The following is a 20,654-nucleotide window of genomic DNA, read 5'->3' on the forward strand; positions in this document are numbered from 1 at the left end:
CAACATTGGCCCTTAACTTAAATAACTCTCCATCTCTGGTGTTTGCCCATCTGTCAGGAACCCAGACATTCATGACAAACTAAAGAAGACCAGAGTCATGGGAGGAAGGGTCAAGAGAAGGGCACTCCCTTGCAAATGTTTCATTGGACTTTCCACCAGTTCAAGAAGGATATCAAGAAGGATATTACTCTTGTAGGTACATGAATCAACCTGTCCAGAGCATGTCATATGGATGGTTGATGGATTTTTAACCAGTCTTTTAAACACCCCAGGTGTCATCTGGCATGCAGAGTTACAAATATGCAAGAGGCCATGTGTCTCAGAAGCCTTAAACACTTTCTCACCATTGTTTGCAGGTGAGCCTGGAGCAAGTTGCATAACTCCAGAATTGCTTAGAACCTGGTCTGAGGGAGGCATGCAATGGCTGATGCAGAATCTAGGAGTGTCCAGAATCACTCAATTTTCTGTACAGGATAAAGGATTGACTTTTCTGTGTTTATAATCAGGTGCAGCTGGCAAGCAGAGTCTGGATTTTCCTGATACCTGGAATGCCCCTGAATTAAACAATTGTCTAGGTAGGGGAATACCTGAATGCCAATTCTGTGGAGAGAGACAGCTATGATGGCCATGCATTTGGTAAATAGTCTTGGAGGACAGTAAATTGGTAGCGATGGCCTGATACCAGCATGCTAGATGGAGGAGATGGAGGTGACCTTTTCTTCCCAATGCACTGAGTCAAGCTGAGCAGCCTTTCCTCCCACAGCTGGCTCAGTATCTTTTTCATTTTCACATAGACCAGGGGAGAAGTTCCTCCTCCTTCCTGGTTGTAGTTACCTATTGTCATCTCCCAAGCAGCTGTCACACACTTTACTTGGGACATTTCCCATCCTTAGATGGGTATCATAGATTTGGCAGTGTACTGCAGATGCCTCAGTGTCCCGGCTTTCAGCTGGAGGCACCACTACACCCTGTTCTGTAGTGCCTCTGGTTCCCTGATAATGATGGGCAGAAACCTTATTTCTGGCTCAGTTGCAGCCAGGACACCAAGGGAGACAGGTGTGTTCTGCTTACTCCAGCCTGCTGACTCTGCTGCCAAGCCCGGCAATGCCCTGCCCACTGCGGAAACTGTGTCTGCCACAAACCTGCCAGGACTGCTGCTGGCCACCTACCCAGAGGAGATGGAAGGCACCACATAGTGCCAGGTACACCCTGAGGGGAGGATAGAAAGTGGCCCAGGGACAGCCTACTTCAGTTTAGCTGTAGCACTGCCTGAAGCATGGTTGGCATGTTGCAGCTAGATTCTCCGCTGACTCAGTGGCGGACCACTCTGTCTGTTAAGGGCCGTGGGTTGGGGCCTAGTGGAGTAGGGTGGACCGGCCCCCTCCCTGGCACCCCACACCTGGGGCAGTAGCCTCCCCTTGCCAGGTCAAGAGGCCTGCATTTGTCAGTTGTCTGCTGGAGCTAGAACATTTGGATCCTGGGTTTTTGCTCTGTCCCTGCACCAAGGACCCAGAGCTAATTGACTCCTGGGTTTTCACTCTGCCCCCTCATGAAGGGCCCAGAGCTTAACTGACTACTGTGTTTGCTCTGCCCTTCTCTAAAGGGCCCAGAGCTTATAGACAGCTGAGTTCACTCTGGCCCCTGCCTAACAGGCCCAGAGCCTGCAGACTATCGTGTCTGCTCTGGCTGCTGCCAAAAGGGCCCAGACACCACAGACTAAGGTGTTTGCTCAGCCCGGGCTTAAAGGGCCCAGGGGCTATAGATGGTTGGCTGTTCAGCCCCAGCCTAAGGGCCAGAGCCTACTGGCCCTGGGAGACCCTGCTTTTGCCTTAGGGCTGGAACCAATTGACTATCTGGGGGATCAGCCCTGTTAGACCAGTTGAGACACTAATGCCTAATGCTAATTCTCCTGATATTCAGCAGCAGTCCTTATGGCGTAGTGAGGCCGTGTGGCCTTCCTCCGACCCAGAGTGGGAGGGATGACTGCCTCTCCACTATACCCTCTCATACCTTGGAAATGCTGCATGTAAGGGAGCTGGACCAGAAGGCTAAATGTAAAAGATAAAACAGGGTCACAAGAAAATTTTTCATCTCTTTGCTGTTTGGATTCTTGCAAGGCCTGGAGCTAAGAAACAAAAAAGCAGAGAACCCTAAGGTCAACCTGAGCTAAGCCCTGAAAAGACATCCAATGCTGACAGATTATTACATCTCTGTCACTTTTTAGAACCATAGACTGAACTCATTTGTGCATATATGTGGCCTTCCTTAAACTTTAAATAAGTCTTATTTCTTTTTCTTAGTTAATAAACCTTTAGTTAGTTTATTACAGGATTGGCTACAGGTATTGTCTTTGGTGTGAGATCTAAGGTACAAATTGACCTGGGATAAATGACTGGTCTCTTGCGACTGGGAGCAACCTGAATATTGTGTGATTTTTGGTGTAAGTGACCATTTATCACTAAGTCCAGCTTGCATGGGTGGCAAGATAGACTTGACAGCCTAAGGGGACTGTATGACTCCATGGTAAGACTGTTATAGCGGTCCAGAAGTTCACATTTAGTACTGGCTTGGTAAAATCTAATTATAGAATGTATCACCAGTTTAAGGTGTCTGCCCTGCTTTTTGACACTCTGCCCTGAGGTAGGCACTCATGGTCATGAGCCCCTCCAGACAGCATGACAATGGTGACTCCCCAACCCACTCCCATTTGTCTTATGTACCCCTTAATTTGAGTTGCAACTTCAGCATACTTCATATCTCCTTTTTTCTGAATTCCCTCAAACTTCCTTCAGGGATCACTTTAAATTTTTGCAGTAATTCTTTTTTAGATAACCCTCAATCTTTGTAGTTCTCTCTGTTCATATGGATGAAAGTCACTAAGGCCTTCCCTGGCAGAAGTGGAGCCAGACACCATACCATGTCTTCTTGCCCCATCTTATTCAATTCATATCCCATTTCAAAAGCATTTAGAAGTACATTCATGTCATCCCCTTCCCTAAAGCAAGGAAACAATTTGGAGTCTATGTGGCTCCCCTAGACTAGGCATATGAGGTCTGGCTCCACCTACCAGATCAGTTTTGCTGGCACAATCTCTCCATCTCGAACTGATGTTGATGCTCCTTCTCTCTCTCTCATCTCGCTGCTTGACTGGGGGCAAGCACCTCTGGCTGCTGTTTCTCCAGGGGCTACAACAGTGTACACCAGTTACCAACCAGCTTTTACAAAGCAAAGTACATTTATTCTTAGGGCAAAGCATCACAGAGAAAACATAAAAACCACAAGTCTTACATGTTTAGTAATAAACATAGCAGAAGTTGCCTTTCAGTCTTATGGGCCCTACTAGGCCAAAGTGATTCCATCCTTTTAGCAGGATTGGGCCTTCCCATTGGACAGAATGTCCTGTCCATTTGCTCACTCAAAATGAAGATCCTGAGTCCTTTATATATCCCCAGTTCTTTGTTTGTCTCTTCATCTCTGGAAAATCCATTCTGAACCAGTATGTGCAAACCACCCCTCGTGGTGCTGCTTCTCCAGAGCTGGTTACAATCCTGGGGTAATCACCCCTTATTGTTTTTAATTCTGTAAGAGCTGTAGTAACTCTTCTCCATAGCAGTAGCAGACTCACACAGCTATGATGTAGCTGTGGTAGTGCATAGAATGGACTTCCATCTTGAATGGTCCCTGCAAGTCTTCTTCCTTTGGCAAGAGTCAATATGGGAGGGTTTAGGCTTCTTAAATCCCACAAAATTGAATCTTCCAACCTCTTTCATGGTTGGCCTCATGTCCTACTTCCTTCAATGGCAGCTTTGTAAACCTTCTATAACTGTACCTTCTTGTGCACATTGGACATGACCCCATATTTGCAGTTGTCTTCTTCTTAACTGGTGCAAAACTGCAGCTTGCCAGGATCAGCTAATTTGTCTGTGACAAAATCAACCAATGGATGTTAAGAATATACCATAACTTTTGTTGAAAAAAACCTGTTTGGTTTCTTCTGCTCAGCTGTTTTTAATAACCATTTTTCTGCTCCATATAATAGACATGTTATCACTATTGCATTGAACACTCATCTTACTTTTCGCACAGACATCCTGTCACCAAAACAGAGGGCAATGAAGACGCTGAAATCAAGCATGTAACTTCGCTGGATATAGAACCCTTTGTTATCAATTATCAGTCTTCAGGGATCTTACTTCTCCCCCATTCAGAAGGAGACTGTTCCCCTCCCAGGTGCTTGGAAAGTCATCACTACTGACAGATAGTGTCTAAGCACCATGGAACTGGGTTACATGTTCCAGTTCTTTTCTGTCCCTTTCCCCTTCCACATCCCTTTTCAGCGACCCGCTCATGTGTCACTTCTTCTTTAAGAAATCCAATCACTTCTTCATGTAGGAGCTGGTATCATTCCATAAAGTTTCGTAATCTTATGTCCCTAGATTTTTGTGTTCTCTTTTTAAAAGATCAGCAACCACAGCACTTGGCTCTATTTTGCCTTGGTGAGGGCCACATTAAATAATGGGTTTGAGAATCACTGCTCAGGACAGACCCCCTTGCAAATTAGACAGTGCTTAAATCCAGGAGACTTGGACATAACCAAACTGCCCAGTGCCAGGTGAAACAACCACAGAGAAAATAAAAAATAAAATATTCCCAAGTGGGAAACAACACAGGTAACTATACACTAGCACTATAACAACTATTTACAAGAAAAAAAATTTCTTCAGAGGAAAAAAGGGGAACCAGAGCAACGGCCCATGGAGAGCTCCAACAGTGCAGCGAGAAGGAATTGAGGGGGTGCTGGGATGGCTTTGCCTGTTATTCCTTGACCTGGACGTGCAAGGAAATGAACAGTGCATGTGCCACCCCGATGGGTAAGGAAAACTCTTTTGATAAGTCCACACCTGAAGTGGAATACACATGTAAAATCATCTGAAAAGGAACAGACATGTGCAATCACTTGAAGAAGAACCCCACTTACCAGACCATTTTAGTTTACAAGAAATACTGAACGCTATGAAATATACAAGGCCTTACAGGCTCTTTGTCAGGTAATGTCTTATTGAATTTTTACAAAAAGAATATTATTCAACTTATGAGGTTCTTCCCTTCTGGTATAATAATTCATTTTTCAATGGTTTGGCCTCATGCAGTATTGCAATAATGAATTATTTATTTAACTGCAGAATAAGTAATTCCCTAGTGTTCATCCTGCCCTCAGATAAAATAACGCATGTCAGTGTCTTTTGTAAGTTCTGCCACGTTGCATGAACAAGTTATGCAGGGATGCACACCAAAGAGTCCATTTGTCTTACAGATCAAACATAATCCTACAGACCAGTTATCATAGAAATCCAACTAAAAGAGTTATTTTATGCATATACATTTCTATAACATTATAGAATATAATGAATATATACAGAATATAACCACAAAGCCTATTTTCCCATGATGCTTACTGACAACTGCTGGGTGTTAATTTATGAAGTTCTGAGCTGTTTACATTGTTTGGTTTAGATCTTATTATTGTATTCTGTTTTTGTCATGAACTATAAATTTTACCTGTGTGTGCTATCCCCAAAATCAAAATCAAAATAATTTTCTATGTTAAGAAAGGACTGGAAATTATAATTTTCTTTTAGTTATAGATAAAATACAAAATGGTAATTATGTTGTTCACAATTAACACAAAGAATAGCGAGAGAAAGGAATTAGCAAGAATGAAGGTATTGGTAAGGAAATATTTTAAATAAATACACAGCTTACCTAGATACAACAATGCCATTCATTTGAAGGAATTTAAACAGCTCTTGTGCCTTCTCCCGGTCCCGAGACTTCTCCTTGGCTGTCAAGGTGTCATAAGGTACCAGTAAAGGATGACTACCTCCTCCTTTGGAAAGTTGAGAGAACTGTAAATTTTTCTATTGTAATGTTATTTTTCAAATATAAAGGGAACTACATAATTTGCATTGTCGTATGCTGTCTTCTGTTCTTTCAGACTCTTCCCCCTCCCTCATTTCATTTGTGGTTCACCAGATTCTGTTCTTACCTTTGCTCTCCAATTCCATTTTCTTCTTTCTGGCCCAAATGTTATGATAGTTTTCTGCTACTACCTCAACCATTCCCTACATCGCCACAAAGAAAAGGCAATCCAAAATTAAAAGGTGATAGAATAAAAATTCAGCTAACACTATTACACATAAATATACTTTAAAAACTGAGCTGAAATACAGAAACATTGTAGACAGGATATCAACAATTTTCTTTCATTAATTAATTAATTTGGTGTTTATACTAAGCATTAGCCTCAATAGAGACGTTATCTGGGTCTGACTCAGAACAACAATAATTGAATGGAAGTTCAGATCCAGAGATGTTTTCTAGCATGAATCAGTGAATGTTTAAAATCATTGTGTTTACCAATAATACTACTACGAATAATTGTTATTGTTATTATTATTATTATGTATATTATCGTAATACCTAGAAACCCTGGTCATGGACAAGCCCCCCTTTGTTTTAGGTGCTGTGCAAACACAGAAAAAATAAAATCTCTGTTCCAAAAAGCTTGAGTATAAGATAAAAGACAACAGGTGCAAATAGACAGATGGGGGAGTACAAGGAAACAATAAAACAATGTTGGTCAGCATGACAGACAATGGTTTCAGCACATCAGCGGCCTAAATGTTGTACAGTTATTGTAAGCATCATGGCAAATGAGAGTTTTAAGGGGGAATCCAAAGGAGGATAATGAAGTAGCTTTGTAGATGTTTATAGAGAGCTCATCCTAAGCATGTGGGGCAGCATGGGAGAAAACACAAAAGTAATTGTTTGAAAATTTAACAAATGGATTATAGAAGTTGGCCTCACTGGCCAGTCAGAGGCGAGAGTTGACATCTTGATAGTGAATGAGAGGTGATACATAGGATGGGGATAGACTGTGAAGACAAGAAGCTTATGTTTGATGCAAAAGAGAAAGGGAAGCTAGCAGATGGTGCAAAGAGAGGGATGACATGATCAAAGCAATGAGCTAAGAAAATGATCTTTGAAGCAGTGTTCTGAGTGGATAGATTGGCATAACACTGCATTTGTCAAGGCCTCAGAAAACGATGTTCCAGTAAGCAAGACATGCGATGATGAGAACCCCAACAACAATTACAGCTGCGTGAATGGATAGGAAAGGCCATATCTTAGAGATGTCACGAAGAAAGAATCAGCAAGCTGTAGAGACAACCTGGATGTGGGGACCTTCGAAGATGTCAAATTTAAAGATAATACCCAGGTTACAGGCCTGAGTGATAGGCAAGATGGTGGTGCTATCCACAGCGACTAAGAAAGAAGAGGGTTTTGGGGGAAAGATTAAGAGATCTGTCTTAGCCATGTTGAGCTTGAGCTGATGGCTCGACAGCCACAAGGAGAAGTCAGCTGAGATTTTAGCTTGGGCAGATGGAGACACACCTAGATTAAAGATGTAGATCTGTGAGTATTCAGCACAGAGATGGTAGTTGAATTTGTGTCTGTGAATAAGATTACCCAGAGATAAGGTGTAGAGAGAGAAGAGAAAGGGACAAAGGACAGAATCCTATAATACCCTCCGAAAAGTTGGATGAGGAATGAGGAGGATTGCCAGAAGAACAAGCTGAAGGAGTGAGGAGGGAGTTAGAAGGAGAACCAGGAGAGGAAAGTCATGGAAGCTGTGATGATTTTGGAATTTGTCTCCACAACTTCTGAATGTTGTTTGATATCATGAACTCTCTGCATGTATCTTCATCAGACTGCAAACTCCATTTTGATTATGGGAGCCAATTGCCTTGTCTGTTGTCTTTTTACCTCCATGTTGGGACTGAAATACAGGGCTGACAATAGAGGATTGTTAAATGGGATGATCTTCTATTCAAATATAAACACCCTAGAAAATAAGCTGGCTCCCACTCAGGAGAACTGGTTTGTCAGGGGAGAGGCAACTAGCAATGAGGTCCTGTGTGGATCTGTGATCACCTGAGGAGTCTGATTCCAGAAGTGACCTGACAAAGGTTTTAAAAAGGTTATAAAAGGCCAATTTTCACCAGCTCAAGTGGAGGGAGGTTGCTACAGGAGCCTGAAGAGGCTGGAGGTAACCCTGCTTACCTGAACTCAGATGGTCCCCTGTGGACTCCCAAGGGAAGGGTGAGCCAGGATGAAAGGAATGGTATTGATGCCAGTGTTTGTTGTTTTCTAAATGTTCTATGCATCTCTTGTGCTGTTAAGTAAAGAGAATTCTGCGTGTGTTGTGTGTTACATCTATCATGTGTCCTGGGAGAGTTAACTTGTGATTCCAGAGCACCCACATAGGTGGAGTTCTGGGAGAGCGGGGGCTGGGATTGAGGACATGGGATTCCATTAAGTTGGAAGAGCAGAGTTGTTTAGCTAGGAAGATGACAGAACCAAACAAGAAAGAACAGATTTGTAATGGAAGACGTCAGCAGTCCATGGGATTTCTGCCAGATATGCTCTGTGATGCTGACAGACCCTGGTTGGCAGTGGCCAGGATCAAACTTGGGACCTCTGAAGCTAAATTCATCAGCCACTACTGCATGAGCTGAAAGCCACATGCCTCTGAGCTAAGACTGTTCATCAATCTCTAGCTGTACCAGGCACCACTAGAATGGGACACCAAGCAGGAATGGGTTACAGCTCCACAACAGGAGAACAGGAGCTCAGGAAGCAGATGTTGGGCGTAAGTCAGGAATGGGCATTAGTAAGGCAGACCTGGCAATAGGAGAGCGGGACCAAAAAGTCAAGGGTGAAGGAGAGCAAAGCATGGAGAGAATCAACCACCATATCAATGGAAGGAAGGGAAAATAAAACAGGGAGGAGAGAGCTGAGCAGATGAGAAGTCATCAATACTGATGGACTGGAGTCATGGAGCAGAGAGGGGACTGAAGGGTGATGCTGAAAGAGATCAGGTGATGGTCACAGAGGAGGAACTCATCAACAGAGAGAGATTAGTGCTTGGTGAAGATCAAGTTAAGTGTCTTTTGGTGAGTGGGAGAGTTGAACCAGAGCTGCAGTTCAAAGAGGTGAGGGAACCTGCAGCTAAGGGGTTGGATGGGTCATCAAAATGGAAGATGAAGTCACCAAGGATGAGTGTCGGAGATTGTGAGAAGAGGAAGAGAGACCCCCAGGAGTCAAAATCAGAATGAGGAGGATGGATGGGGAAGAACTGGGTGGATGGTAGATGTCAGCATCATGGAGGGGGAAAGGAGAAGAGTGAGAAGCAATACCATTTGAAAGAGAAGAAAGAGTGGGAAAAGGGAGGGAAAGAGGGTCAGAAGCAGCAGGACTGGGAGAGGAGAAGGCCAACACCCCACCATGGTCTGATCCAGGTTGGGGAGTGTGAGAGAAGGCACAGGCTCTATCGGAGATAAAACATTTATTTGTTTTAAATAGTTGTTTATTTTCATTCTGATTCAGAACTGCATTATTTGTTTAGTTTTGTAAAAATGACCCTTTCAATGATCTGGGTGCATGTACTTAAAAAAAAACATAGAAAAGCAATGCCATATAGGCTGTCTTTCCCCGAGTAAACTTGTTTGGAGTAATAATGCAACCTCTGGAAGGCATACCTCCATCATATCTCACTCTCTTATTAAATGCCTGGGAAAATACATGGGCTTTGGAACATGCTTGGAATATTAATTTACTCGCTTTAGAACCAAGGCAAGAGACAGGTTCCTAAGATGTGGGGCAGTTACTGAAAATGCTTTGCCTGCAGTCCCCTTATGGGCTTTACATTGCACTATTTTCTAGAAGGCCAGACGATACCAGCTAGCACATGAAACACCATCAACAGAACAAACAGTAGACGTCTCATTTTGAACTCATGTTAACTGACCCTGCAAAATTGAGAACAAATGCAGTATCTACCTATTTGTATAGGAGGGTGCAACAAGTATACTCACAGACATGTACATGTACCCATAAAACCCCACACATGTGCATAAAATGGGTAAGTGTACACACAGATACACATTTGCAATCACATACATGCAGGTTTTTGTAGGCACACCAATTACACATTCCTTTGAAGATGTGACCCTACATGTTGATAGGTCACTTCATACTTTTTTTCCGCAGAATACGCTGAAAATATTAATACACACCTGGAGCTCCCTAGAGAGTACAACATTAGAAAGATCAAGTGGTGTTGGGCTGTATCCATTTCCCTGGAAATATAATGGAAGAGTTATTGATGTTTTTAAACTATTTACTTCATTTCTATTGTCAACAAAAATAGAATTAAACTATTTAGATTTCTGAAGCCCTTTGAGTAAGAATCATGTTTGCCTTTGTGTCTTGTACAGAGATGAACATACCATGGATGTTTAACCAACAACAGAGGCTATAATACACTTATATTTATTCTTTACATGCTCATTTTGTTCATCAGGCCCCAATACAGCAAACCAATTAAGAACATGATTATGGTTAAGCATGTGAACAGTCACTCTGAAATCAATGGTACTACTCATATGCTTAAATGATCTGCTGAATTGTGTCCATTTTTCTTTACATGCTCATACCCTTATTTACATGGCTGTTTGAAACAGTTTTCTATTTATGTGATGTTATCTAGTGCTGGTAATGTATATTGTGTATTTTCAAAAATGCAATTAAAGGTGATAATATGGATTTATGTAAAATGTAAACAGACTTTTTCAGAGAGAACTTGTTCTTCTTGTAATAGTTCTAGCAGGACGTTTAAAATATAAATGCACATTACATGATAAGGCTATCAGAGGGTGATTAGCTGCAACAAACAGATAACCTATCTCCTTGGGCCTCGTCTTGTCCCACTGACCAGTCAATGAAAAAATTTCCACTGGCTTCAATGAGACAGATGCAGGATCCTTATGAATTTGCCTCTGTAAGCTTCTGAGCATGTTCAATTGTATGTGTGACACTGCAACTCTGTGACACACACCACACAGTGTGAGTATGTACCCGGGCAGAGGCGAAGAAAATATATTCAAGGCTTCTCACTAATCCAGGTCACCACTGAGCTCGAGATTCACACCAGCAAGTGAAATAAGCTTTTGGAGATTAATTTCTGAGGTTCTTTATTTGAGAAATGTACACCAAATTTGATGGCAGACAATTCTGCTGTATACAGACAGGCATCTATCAGTTCTATAAAGAAGTATATAAGAAAATACAATAAAAACCATATTTAAGGAAAAAGTGAGATGTACCGATTGGGAATCTGGGGATGGGAGGGCACAAGTCTACCCACAGCTAAAGGTCCCTCCCCACAGATACCAAGTAATTTTGGGGGACAACTGATATAAAACAGGGAAGGGAGTGAAAGTCACGGGGCAAAAGTAGGGAGCCAGAGGGGGACACTGAGCAGAGAACCCCGAACAACACCCACTTCTCCTTGAAAGCATCCAGAGAGCCAGTGGGTGTGGCTCAGAGGAACTCTGCCCAGATATGTGAGTGAAGGGAGGAGTGCAAACAGGATCCACAGTCACAGAGCACCTCCCCATCCAGCATCCTCCTCCTGGTATGGTGGATGGCCACCTTGACCAGTGCCAGTGAAGGAGGCTGACGAGGAGGTCTCATGACTTCATGGACCCATGGATGAGATGTGCAAATATCAGGAGCTGAGGGGAGAAGTGCAGCCAGAATCTGAGGAGAAGGTTCTGGAGGAGCCAGAAAAGGGGCTGAAACCTGGCGCAATCGATGTAAATGTGTGCCAGGGTGTCCCTCACACTGAAAAAGGGGCAAGAGATGGGGGCAGGGGATGCTCCGTGAAGGAGCTGCCAACTAATATCCCTGGCAGGCCACGGGATCAGGGTGGAATACAAACTGGCCAACTGGGACTCTCACCCTCCACGGATGGAAAAAGTGGGATGTAACTGCTAAAACAAGATAGCACAAAGATCTACAAAATAAAGGGATTAGACTTCAATATTCATGTATTTAACATGGTCATGGCCCATTTCCAGTTCCCTACCACAAAGTACTAGAGGCCCTTTTGCTTAAACAAGAGGGAAAAAAAACCTCTCAGAGAGATCTCAATCATTAGGTTTCATTAATATTAAACAAAAGCTTTCAAATACCCCACCTAGTGCCTCTAGGCTGAATATAAAAAAGGCTTGATTCCCAAGTCTTTCCAACTAGATTCAAGAGGAGATGGAGGGAGCTTGTTTCTGAGGGCATTCTTTCTTCAGAGACTGCCTTCTCTTTATAGGCTTATCTTTCATTTAGCAGTGCAGCCCACCTGCCTTTGTTACAGGGAATCAGTTTCCAAAGAGATTCAGGTGCTGTCTTTCAAGTTTTCTGAGCCATGCAAGGAACTTCTCTGGATCCTACCTTCACCTACAACTCTGTTGTCCCAGTGAGTAGGTTGATGCCACCTCAGTTTATTAGGGAAGCTGGGATAGAATGCTTCAGAGCCATAAAAACCCTCCTTATGCCTGTCACGCTTATCTTTTTTATTTTGGTCAGCCCTATCAACACATTTTAGTTATAATTGTTATTTGCAATTATAAGACATCTATCACTATGGTATGTGACTGCAAATAATATCTACAGTAGTTGTTTTAATGTGTAACTAATTAGGTTTCAGCAAACAGAACCATACTAGTCACTTCTAATCCCACTTCCTTATCACCTACTACAAGCCTCCATATATGAAAGCTCCATTACCTTGTAATAACTGTTTTACCCCAGCTTCCCCAATCTTTTAAAAATAACTTTATTTCCGAGAACACCCCACCAAGACATGATATAAAATTTATCAAGACACTGTTTCATGAGATACTATGTGTTTTTACAGCATTGGGTCTCTGATCTCACCTGAGGCCTCTAGGAGCTGCTACAATACCAAAAATGACAGCAATACTAATAAGCTAAGTGTGGCAGTTTCTTTTTAAACGATACAATTTTAGGGTCAATTCTCTGTAAACAAGTGAATTGATCAATTTCTGTGGTTTTAAGCAGTTTTGCCTTACTTGGCTAGGCTGTGATATGCTGCGGAGCTTTTCATTTTCACGCTGCTGTACCATTGCTTCTCCTTCCTTGGTCCTTTCTAGACTCCATCCCATGGCTAACATGGTTTTAAGCGATTCTCTGGCAGGCCAACGATAAATTTCCTTTTCCTTTAAAGAAAAACAAATGAGTGGATAATTATATAGTGTTTCACAAGCAACTAGCAAAAGCCTATGGAGAAATATTCTGCCCTCAATTACACCTGGGAAAGCCCAATTAAAATCAATATATGTTGTACAGGTACAACTGAGGATAGGATTTGGCTCTTTATTTCAAGTAGTTTTAGAAATAGTCATATTGCTTACTTCTTTCTCTTGGGACACTTATTACTAGGACACAGTACAATGCATTAGAAACTAAGCACAGCATACAAGTGAACGTTGAAGCAACATTTGCAGCTGCTTGCAAACTATTTACTGGTCTTTCTGACCAAACAGGAAAATGTAGAGTACTGTACTTCTACCACAAAATATTCACCAATCCAAGATGCTATTATTGCAATGAAATCTCTACATGGTGCACATTTGAGTTTGTCAGCACAAGAGTCCCTTCTTCCACCACCTTTTGAGTCACAGATTGTATCAACATAAAACATAATGGTCTATTCTCCCCTTGATGCAAATATGAACACCACTAAATTTTATTGGCAGGGAATGTATCTTGCTGGTTTTATGAGAAGTAAAGGTCTTTTGTCTTAAAAGGTTATGACATAAAGAAAATTTGAATGTTTCATTATCCAACTCTTAGAAGTAGTTACCATATATTAATAACTACAGGATATGGCATGTTTATAAAGTAAACACATTGTGTAAGAAGTGATTAAATATCCTCTCCTCAAATGAGAAAGATAAATTATCTCAGAATAACAAATATTAAAATACTTTAATTATAATGCAAATAATAATAATAATAATAATGCCTTAGAGTTCTATGGTGCATTGTGTCCAAGGATCTCAAAATACTTTACAAATCTCAGCTAATTAAGTCTTCAGCATCCATGTGAATGTAGCTGTCCCCATTTCTCAAATGGGACAAATGAGGTAAAGAGAGGGTAACTTTAAGTGACTTGTCCAAAGTCACACAGGCAGTCACTAGAAGAGCATGCAATAGAAACCAGCAGTCCTGACTTCAGCCGCTGCCCTACCCACTAGAAGATTCTCATTCCTGGTCAAGAAACAATTCACCTACAAACAATGTTAGAAATGTTTTACCGCAGAGGGAGTTTCCCCTTCTATCCTCCACACCTTCAGCAGAGAAGTGATCTGCCTTGGCTGAGGAGAGATCTCTATTCAAAGATCTTCACTCATACCTTTATCTCAGCCACAGGAAGGATAAAAAGGGTTCTCTCCACCACAAAGGGCTGAGAGCATTACATCCACAATACTCCCAGCATCAGTTGCTCTACAGGATGAGAGAGAGAGACTGGGAATCAAATCCAGACTTCCTGCATAGATTACAAAGCAAATGGTTGATCTAAACTACAGTTCTTGTCATTAACTGAAATACAATAGGATTTGGCTCTCCCCAACTCTTCTCTCTATTTCATGTGCTTGTTAAAAAGGATTAATGAAAATTGTGCTAGTACCATGCTGATTTATGCTAAAAAGAACTATAAGCTTTCCTTCATTACCTTTTCAGTTAATGTTTTGAAAGGCCTTATTAACGGATGTGTCTTCATATTTTCATCCAGTGAAACACCATATTTCCATCCACTATTACTCTGAAAACATAAAATATACTTTAAACTTTTTTTCTTATATGAATAATGTAAATGAACAATCGTAAATGAACTAGTCATTTTAATATGTGACATACAGAACTGCATATCTACCTAAACAGCAGTTGTGCATCACACCTGGAAAATGTCTCTACCCAGGGATTCCCAAAATACTGTCCCTTCTATATTTTGCAGGCAGACCCCCTAAAACAGACTTCAGATATTTTCCTTGTGTAATGGCTGGTTATTTTGACCATAAAGTGGTTTTTATTCTTGGTTATTGTTCTCCATTTATCCCTAAGACTTTTATGATGTATAGCTGTTTAAATTCTGCTTCCCTCTCTTACTGCTTTTTTTATATATAAGCAGATAACAATGAAAGAAAATTTTGAGATAATTTCTTCAGATTTTTTACTGACTAAATATAAAATAGATTTTGATGCCCTCTTTTCCTTTTTACAAATAGGCCCAGAAAAAAAGCTATTATCAAAGTTTGTGTGACTCTTATTCTCATTTATTAAAAAAGATAGAGCTGTATTCCTTTAGTGGAATGTTCAAATGAAACAACAGTAGTTTCATTCCTGCTACTTATTCTTCATTCTTCTAAGATCAACCTAGTGTCTTTTTAAAGACTAGTTAACTTTTGATTCTGAAATAAATGGGTGATTTCATTTCATATGTGTTCATTATCCTGAGGCTATTTACTATCAGTACTTATGGGAATAACTGGCGGAGAACTAGTTGCAATTCTAATGGTTCAAAGAAAGTCAGAGGTGGGCAGAGTTAGATAAACAGAAACTGAAGAAAGTGTTAACAGAGATACTGTGAAGATTGGCAGGCCCAAAATATAACCCCATCCTACTTCCCTTAAATTATAGGGCATTATTTTTCAACTCTCCTGTGACAGAGAAAAAAAACCAGTCCTAAAATAAAGTGTTAACATAAAAACATTACCACTCCATACGGCTAAATGCAGTGCCTTGCATAATGACAGCTTTCAGCGTAACAGCTGTGTTAGTCTGTATTCGCAAAAAGAAAAGGAGTACTTGTGGCACCTTAGAGAATAATTACATTAAATTGGTTAGTCTCTAAGGTGCCACAAGTACTCCTTTTCTTTTTGTGAATACAGACTAACACGGCTGTTACTCTGAAACCATAAAAACATTAAAATCTCAGCTAGGCTATCAACCAACAAATATAGAATGCTGGACTACATAAGTGTAGGCACCGGACCACTTACTCCATCCCCTCTGCATGCAAACATCATTCACTCAAACACTCAACATGAGTGCAGGCTTTTGTAAACATCAATCCTCTCAAGAGTTGCAGGCATGTGAATCAGGACTAAATCTCTTACTCTTTAAGGTGCCACCAGACTCCTTGTTGTTTTTGTGGATACAGACTACACGGCTACCCCCGATACTGGACTAAGGTAGTAGACCTAAATTTCAGACTTACAAGATTTCTCATGGTCTTTAAACAGTTTGTAGTTCCCTATTTAAAAACCCGTCTAAACTGTAGCAGACACAGACCCACACCAGTTCTTTCTACTACTCCCCTACTTTCTAAATGAGCAGAGCTATCTCACTTTTTATAACACTTTTACACCTAAAAATCCCTGTCATCCAAACTACAACCCCCCCCCCACCTTTCTTTTTATCCAGTAGCATTCAGTTGCAAGCCTCTGAACACAGATGCTATCCCTTTGCTAAACTGAATGATGCCACACAAGGCTGACAACTCCATTCCATATAACAAATGGTGCAAGAGAAAGCTGTCTGAGAAGCTCCTTAGACAGATTCAGTGGGAAGTCTTTCCGCACCCCACCTTGCCCTCACCCAGCATATCAGGAGATGGGAGAGATGTCTCAGTAAACAAGCTGCCACTCCACTCCTGAGGCACCAATGGGTGCAACACCTGCGGTTGGCTGATACAGAAGTCCCAGTCTGATGAACCAAAGGTGGTATATCAGACCAGCAAAACTTTTAGGCTGGAAAAGCAAGTTCCATGAGCTTGGGAGGACTGGGAGAAGAGAGAATTAGTGAAGGGAAGGCATGACCTTCTGATCTCCCCCATGCTGCGGGGCAACAAAGGGAGAAGACAGGGCACAGAGTGTGGAGGAAAAGTTTTTGCATTTTAGTTCAAGTTAGATGATTGTCTTTCTTTACCTGTTGTAGACGCAAGTGAGTTTCTAAGAGGTACAGAGTCTGTCAGTGAGAGCGGTTATTGTGATTGTGGCTGTTAAGGAAAGTTAAAAGAAGGAAAACTTATTTTCTTGCTTTTAAGAGCTTTTTCCTTATGCACTCTTAACCACTATTTATTGTATTTAATGGTGTGTGTGTGTGTGCACACACATGTGCATGTGGCCAGACTTGTTTAAAAGACTCTCAGTTTTTCCAATTTCTTTCCATGCCAGAATGAGAGGTTTGAAATTCGTACTAGGAAACAAAGGGCTGAACTTGTTACTTATCTCCTATAATATTAACAAATTTAACGTAATTTCATGGAAAATCCAGGAACCCGATTAAGCTTTATTTTTGCCCAAATGAACATTAAAAAGACAGTGGAATCTGAAATCCCAGATGACAGCTTCAGGAAAACTCTGAAAGGTATTTGCGTAGATTTCATGCCACAATTGCAGCTCCCTGTAAGGTTTCAGAGTAACAGCCGTGTTAGTCTGTATTCGCAAAAAGAAAAGGAGTACTTGTGGCACCTTAGAGACTAACCAATTTATCTGAGCATAAGCTTTCGTGAGCTACACACACAATTTTTCCCCCCAGACACTGTTTTAAAAATGCAATTCTCAGATTAATGTAAAAAATAACTTCCACCAACCTCTGTAGACACTCCAGGAAAGTGCTGCTCTGGTATAATGCACACTTAATGAATGGGGCAAGCCTATCACTTTAACAAATTGGATAAATTTCCAGTATTCAAACCTCAATGCTCTTTAATTGTCCTTTTCTGACAATTGTCAGTTTTATAATAATCCCTACCTTGTCACAGGCCCATTTGTCATGAGAATGTTCAGCATACTTGCTAACAATATACTCCAATTTTTCAGGAAGAGTAAGGCTACAAACAAAGAGAGCACTGTCATTTAACCATATCTTAGTCCAACCAGACATATAAATAAATGGCATAAGAGACACCAACAGTCAAAATGTTTCATCTCAAGAGGTAAACAAGTAATCATGCTTTATAATTACATTTCCATTTACAAGGAATAACTCAAACCAAAACCAGTGTTATAGTGACATTACTGAGTTTCTTCAAAAGCATGAACACTGGAGCATTTAAGAACTGTAGTAATAGGAAATACACCTGCTAAGCCATGTCCGAAAGATTTTTCTTTTATTCTTTGTTGTTCTTAGTACATGTACTACTCGGATGAATGTTTTGATGGGTTCCCCGAGGAGGAAAAAAATGTTAATTTTTAATGACCCAATAATAATGTTCGGTTGCTGCATAAAAATGACTAGAAACGTATTTTTGAGAATGCAACAGTATTACTAGGAACACCATACTTCTCTATTAAATCATTATCTATATAAGTCAACTTATGTACTTTGACAGCTGAGACTTATAATTACACAGGACAAATTCACACACAGAGTGAAGATTTTGTCATAACCTGGCATAGACTTATAGCAACGTTGGCCTGTGAGATTTTAGCAGCCTTGAGCCATCTCAACCATAGTTCACCCCTCTAAATCATGAGAGAAACAAAAGAGTATTATCTAAGTATATAATCAGAGTATTTGGATTTGGCTTTCGTACTCAATGACTAGATTCATAAAGAAGACTTTGGCGTTGTAACACCTCACTCTCAGGTGCCCTGCTGCCCAGTGGAATTCATAGCCCTGAGTTAAGTGCCCAGGCTCTCCATCACTGTATGGGTAGAGTTAGGAACCTAAGAAGGAGATTTACAGAAGCCAGCAAGCTAAGCAGGGAGCTGCCTGAGCTAGCCAGGAGTAAAATGCAGAGAAAAGGGGAAGGGCCATAAAGGTGTTTAGGCATTTAACTCTCATTAATCTGAGGAAGGGCAGTCCTTTCTTTTGAAAAATAACCAAGAGACAGACACCCCCTCTTCACTTGCAATTATAGCCAACAATCCAGTGGTTAAGACACTCACCTGGGATTTGGACAACCTGTTTTTCAACACCTGCCTCCTCTCCCCCCCCCCCAGTGATTTGATTGGAGCAAATCCCTTGATTTGGAGCAAGGACTTGAACCCAGATCTCCACCCTCCTAGGATGGAGCCCTAACCACCAGTTATTGGGTATCCTAAGACCATATGAACAGCCATACTGGGTCAGACCAAAGGTCCATCTAGCCCAGTATCCACTCTTCCGACAATGGCTAATGCCATGTACTTCAGAGGAATGAACAGAACAGGTAATCATCAAGTGATCCATTCCCTGTTGCCTATTTCCAGCGTCTGGCAAATAGAGGCTAGGGACACCATCCCTGCCCATCCTAGGGTAGGGCTCTCACAGTCTCACTTGTTGAAGCTATTCCTCTTTGTTAATTAACCTGTCCTTAGGTCTGAGAGCAAGAGAGAATGAAAAAGTGAGAGACTGACTCTACAGCATGCTGGTTAGCACCCTTAGCTGGGATGTGAGAAAGTCTCTGCTCCAAGAAATATTTAACACTTTAATAAAGTGGAACACTCTGAGATGAGCAATTAAGAGAGACCTGCTCCAGAAAAGCCAGTAGCCTGGGGGGTTGGGGACTCCCCTGGAATATGGGTAACCTTCACTCAAGTCCCTATTCCAAATCAGGCAGAGTGGGAATTCAAACCTGGCTCTCCCATATTCCAGGTGAGTGCCCTAACCACTGGGCTATAGTCAATCTCTCTCTCATACACACTTTAACCCAATGAGTATTTAATTATTTATACAAAGTGGAACAGCTTCAACAGGAGACACAGAGATGCAGCCCAGAGCAGGCTATAGGTAGTGGTTAGGGGACTCTCTTGGGATACCAGGAAACCTCAAAATTTTCATCCCCACCTAATTTTTGTGAAGGTTAGGCATGCTCAGAGCACACCTACCAGATCCGCCCCCACAACTGAGATGGGGGAGGAACACCTAGTTTTAAGAATCCTGCTGAAGCTGAGGTGTGAGCTAGGGGTCCAAGCAGGTTAGTGCAAGTAGGTTTAGGCAGTTTCGCACATGCCCACTGGCAGAAACCTAGGTGCTTAGGGAATGTAGGCACCTATGGGACTACTCAGCAGCTGAGCAATGGTTTTGAGAATGTCAGTGGCATTTAAATGTTGGACTTTGGTACCTAAAGACGCAATTAGGCAGCTACATCCCTTTGTGAATCTAGCCCCTACTTCACAAGTTTATTGGGAGACTTATTTAGTGTTTACAAAGCACTTTTGGGCATGTAAAGTGCTATATACATTCTAAATATAAGTTGCAGAGGAGGCATATTTGATGCCTGACAGGAGGGAGCAAGGTTCCCCAAATTAGTTATGGAGGGCACTGGTATCATTTAAGAAACCATGTGCCAGTCAATTCTCTTCAACAAAAGGAAAAGAAAGGTATTGGCAATAAGTGGCACAAGAGACATTTGAAAAACCTGTATGGTTACCATGACTCACTTGATTGTGTTGATAGGTTTGGGATCAAAGTTTCCCTCTGGATCCACTGAAGTCTGCTTTTTCAAAGTTATTCTAATTCTGGTGTCTAAATAATCTGGAGGCAAAGCCCCAGCTATAGCACTTAGACAAGGCAAGGCCATTCGGAAGAGCTCTGGATCATACTTCTGCAGGAGAGATAGGAACTGGTTGGAAAGTTCAATAGAAAAACATGCAAAATGTTAGTGAAAGCAAGACAGCCATATGGAGCAGAACTAGAAGATGCAGTCAAATAATGAAGAATATTTTAAAGTCAAGCGC

The 20,654-nt window shown here is 41.4% G+C and overlaps 1 protein-coding gene across 13 annotated transcripts in view; it reads right to left on the reverse strand.

Annotated features, from left to right (window-relative positions):
- Nucleotides 1-20,654, reverse strand: part of RYR3 (ryanodine receptor 3) — a 581,512-nt gene that overhangs the window by 184,126 nt on the left and 376,732 nt on the right. For 8 of the 13 annotated variants that reach the window (XR_012159473.2, XM_073348827.2, XM_073348826.2 and 5 more), the window contains 7 exons: nucleotides 20,358-20,539; nucleotides 17,743-17,821; nucleotides 14,660-14,749; nucleotides 12,993-13,139; nucleotides 10,140-10,202; nucleotides 6,047-6,122; nucleotides 5,764-5,887 (listed from right to left, as the gene is read on the reverse strand). Coding sequence is in view for 12 of the 13 variants with exons in the window: in XM_073348827.2 (XP_073204928.1) it covers nucleotides 5,764-5,887; nucleotides 6,047-6,122; nucleotides 10,140-10,202; nucleotides 12,993-13,139; nucleotides 14,660-14,749; nucleotides 17,743-17,821; nucleotides 20,358-20,539 (761 nt within the window). In the remaining variant the exon portion in view is untranslated. The remainder of the gene's footprint in view (nucleotides 1-5,763; nucleotides 5,888-6,046; nucleotides 6,123-10,139; nucleotides 10,203-12,992; nucleotides 13,140-14,659; nucleotides 14,750-17,742; nucleotides 17,822-20,357; nucleotides 20,540-20,654) is intronic. The other 5 variants (XM_073348839.2, XM_073348831.2, XM_073348834.2 and 2 more) reach the window with 1 other exon arrangement.

This window comes from Lepidochelys kempii, chromosome 6, assembly GCF_965140285.1.
Source record: "Lepidochelys kempii isolate rLepKem1 chromosome 6, rLepKem1.hap1, whole genome shotgun sequence".
Classification (NCBI taxonomy): domain Eukaryota; kingdom Metazoa; phylum Chordata; order Testudines; family Cheloniidae; genus Lepidochelys; species Lepidochelys kempii.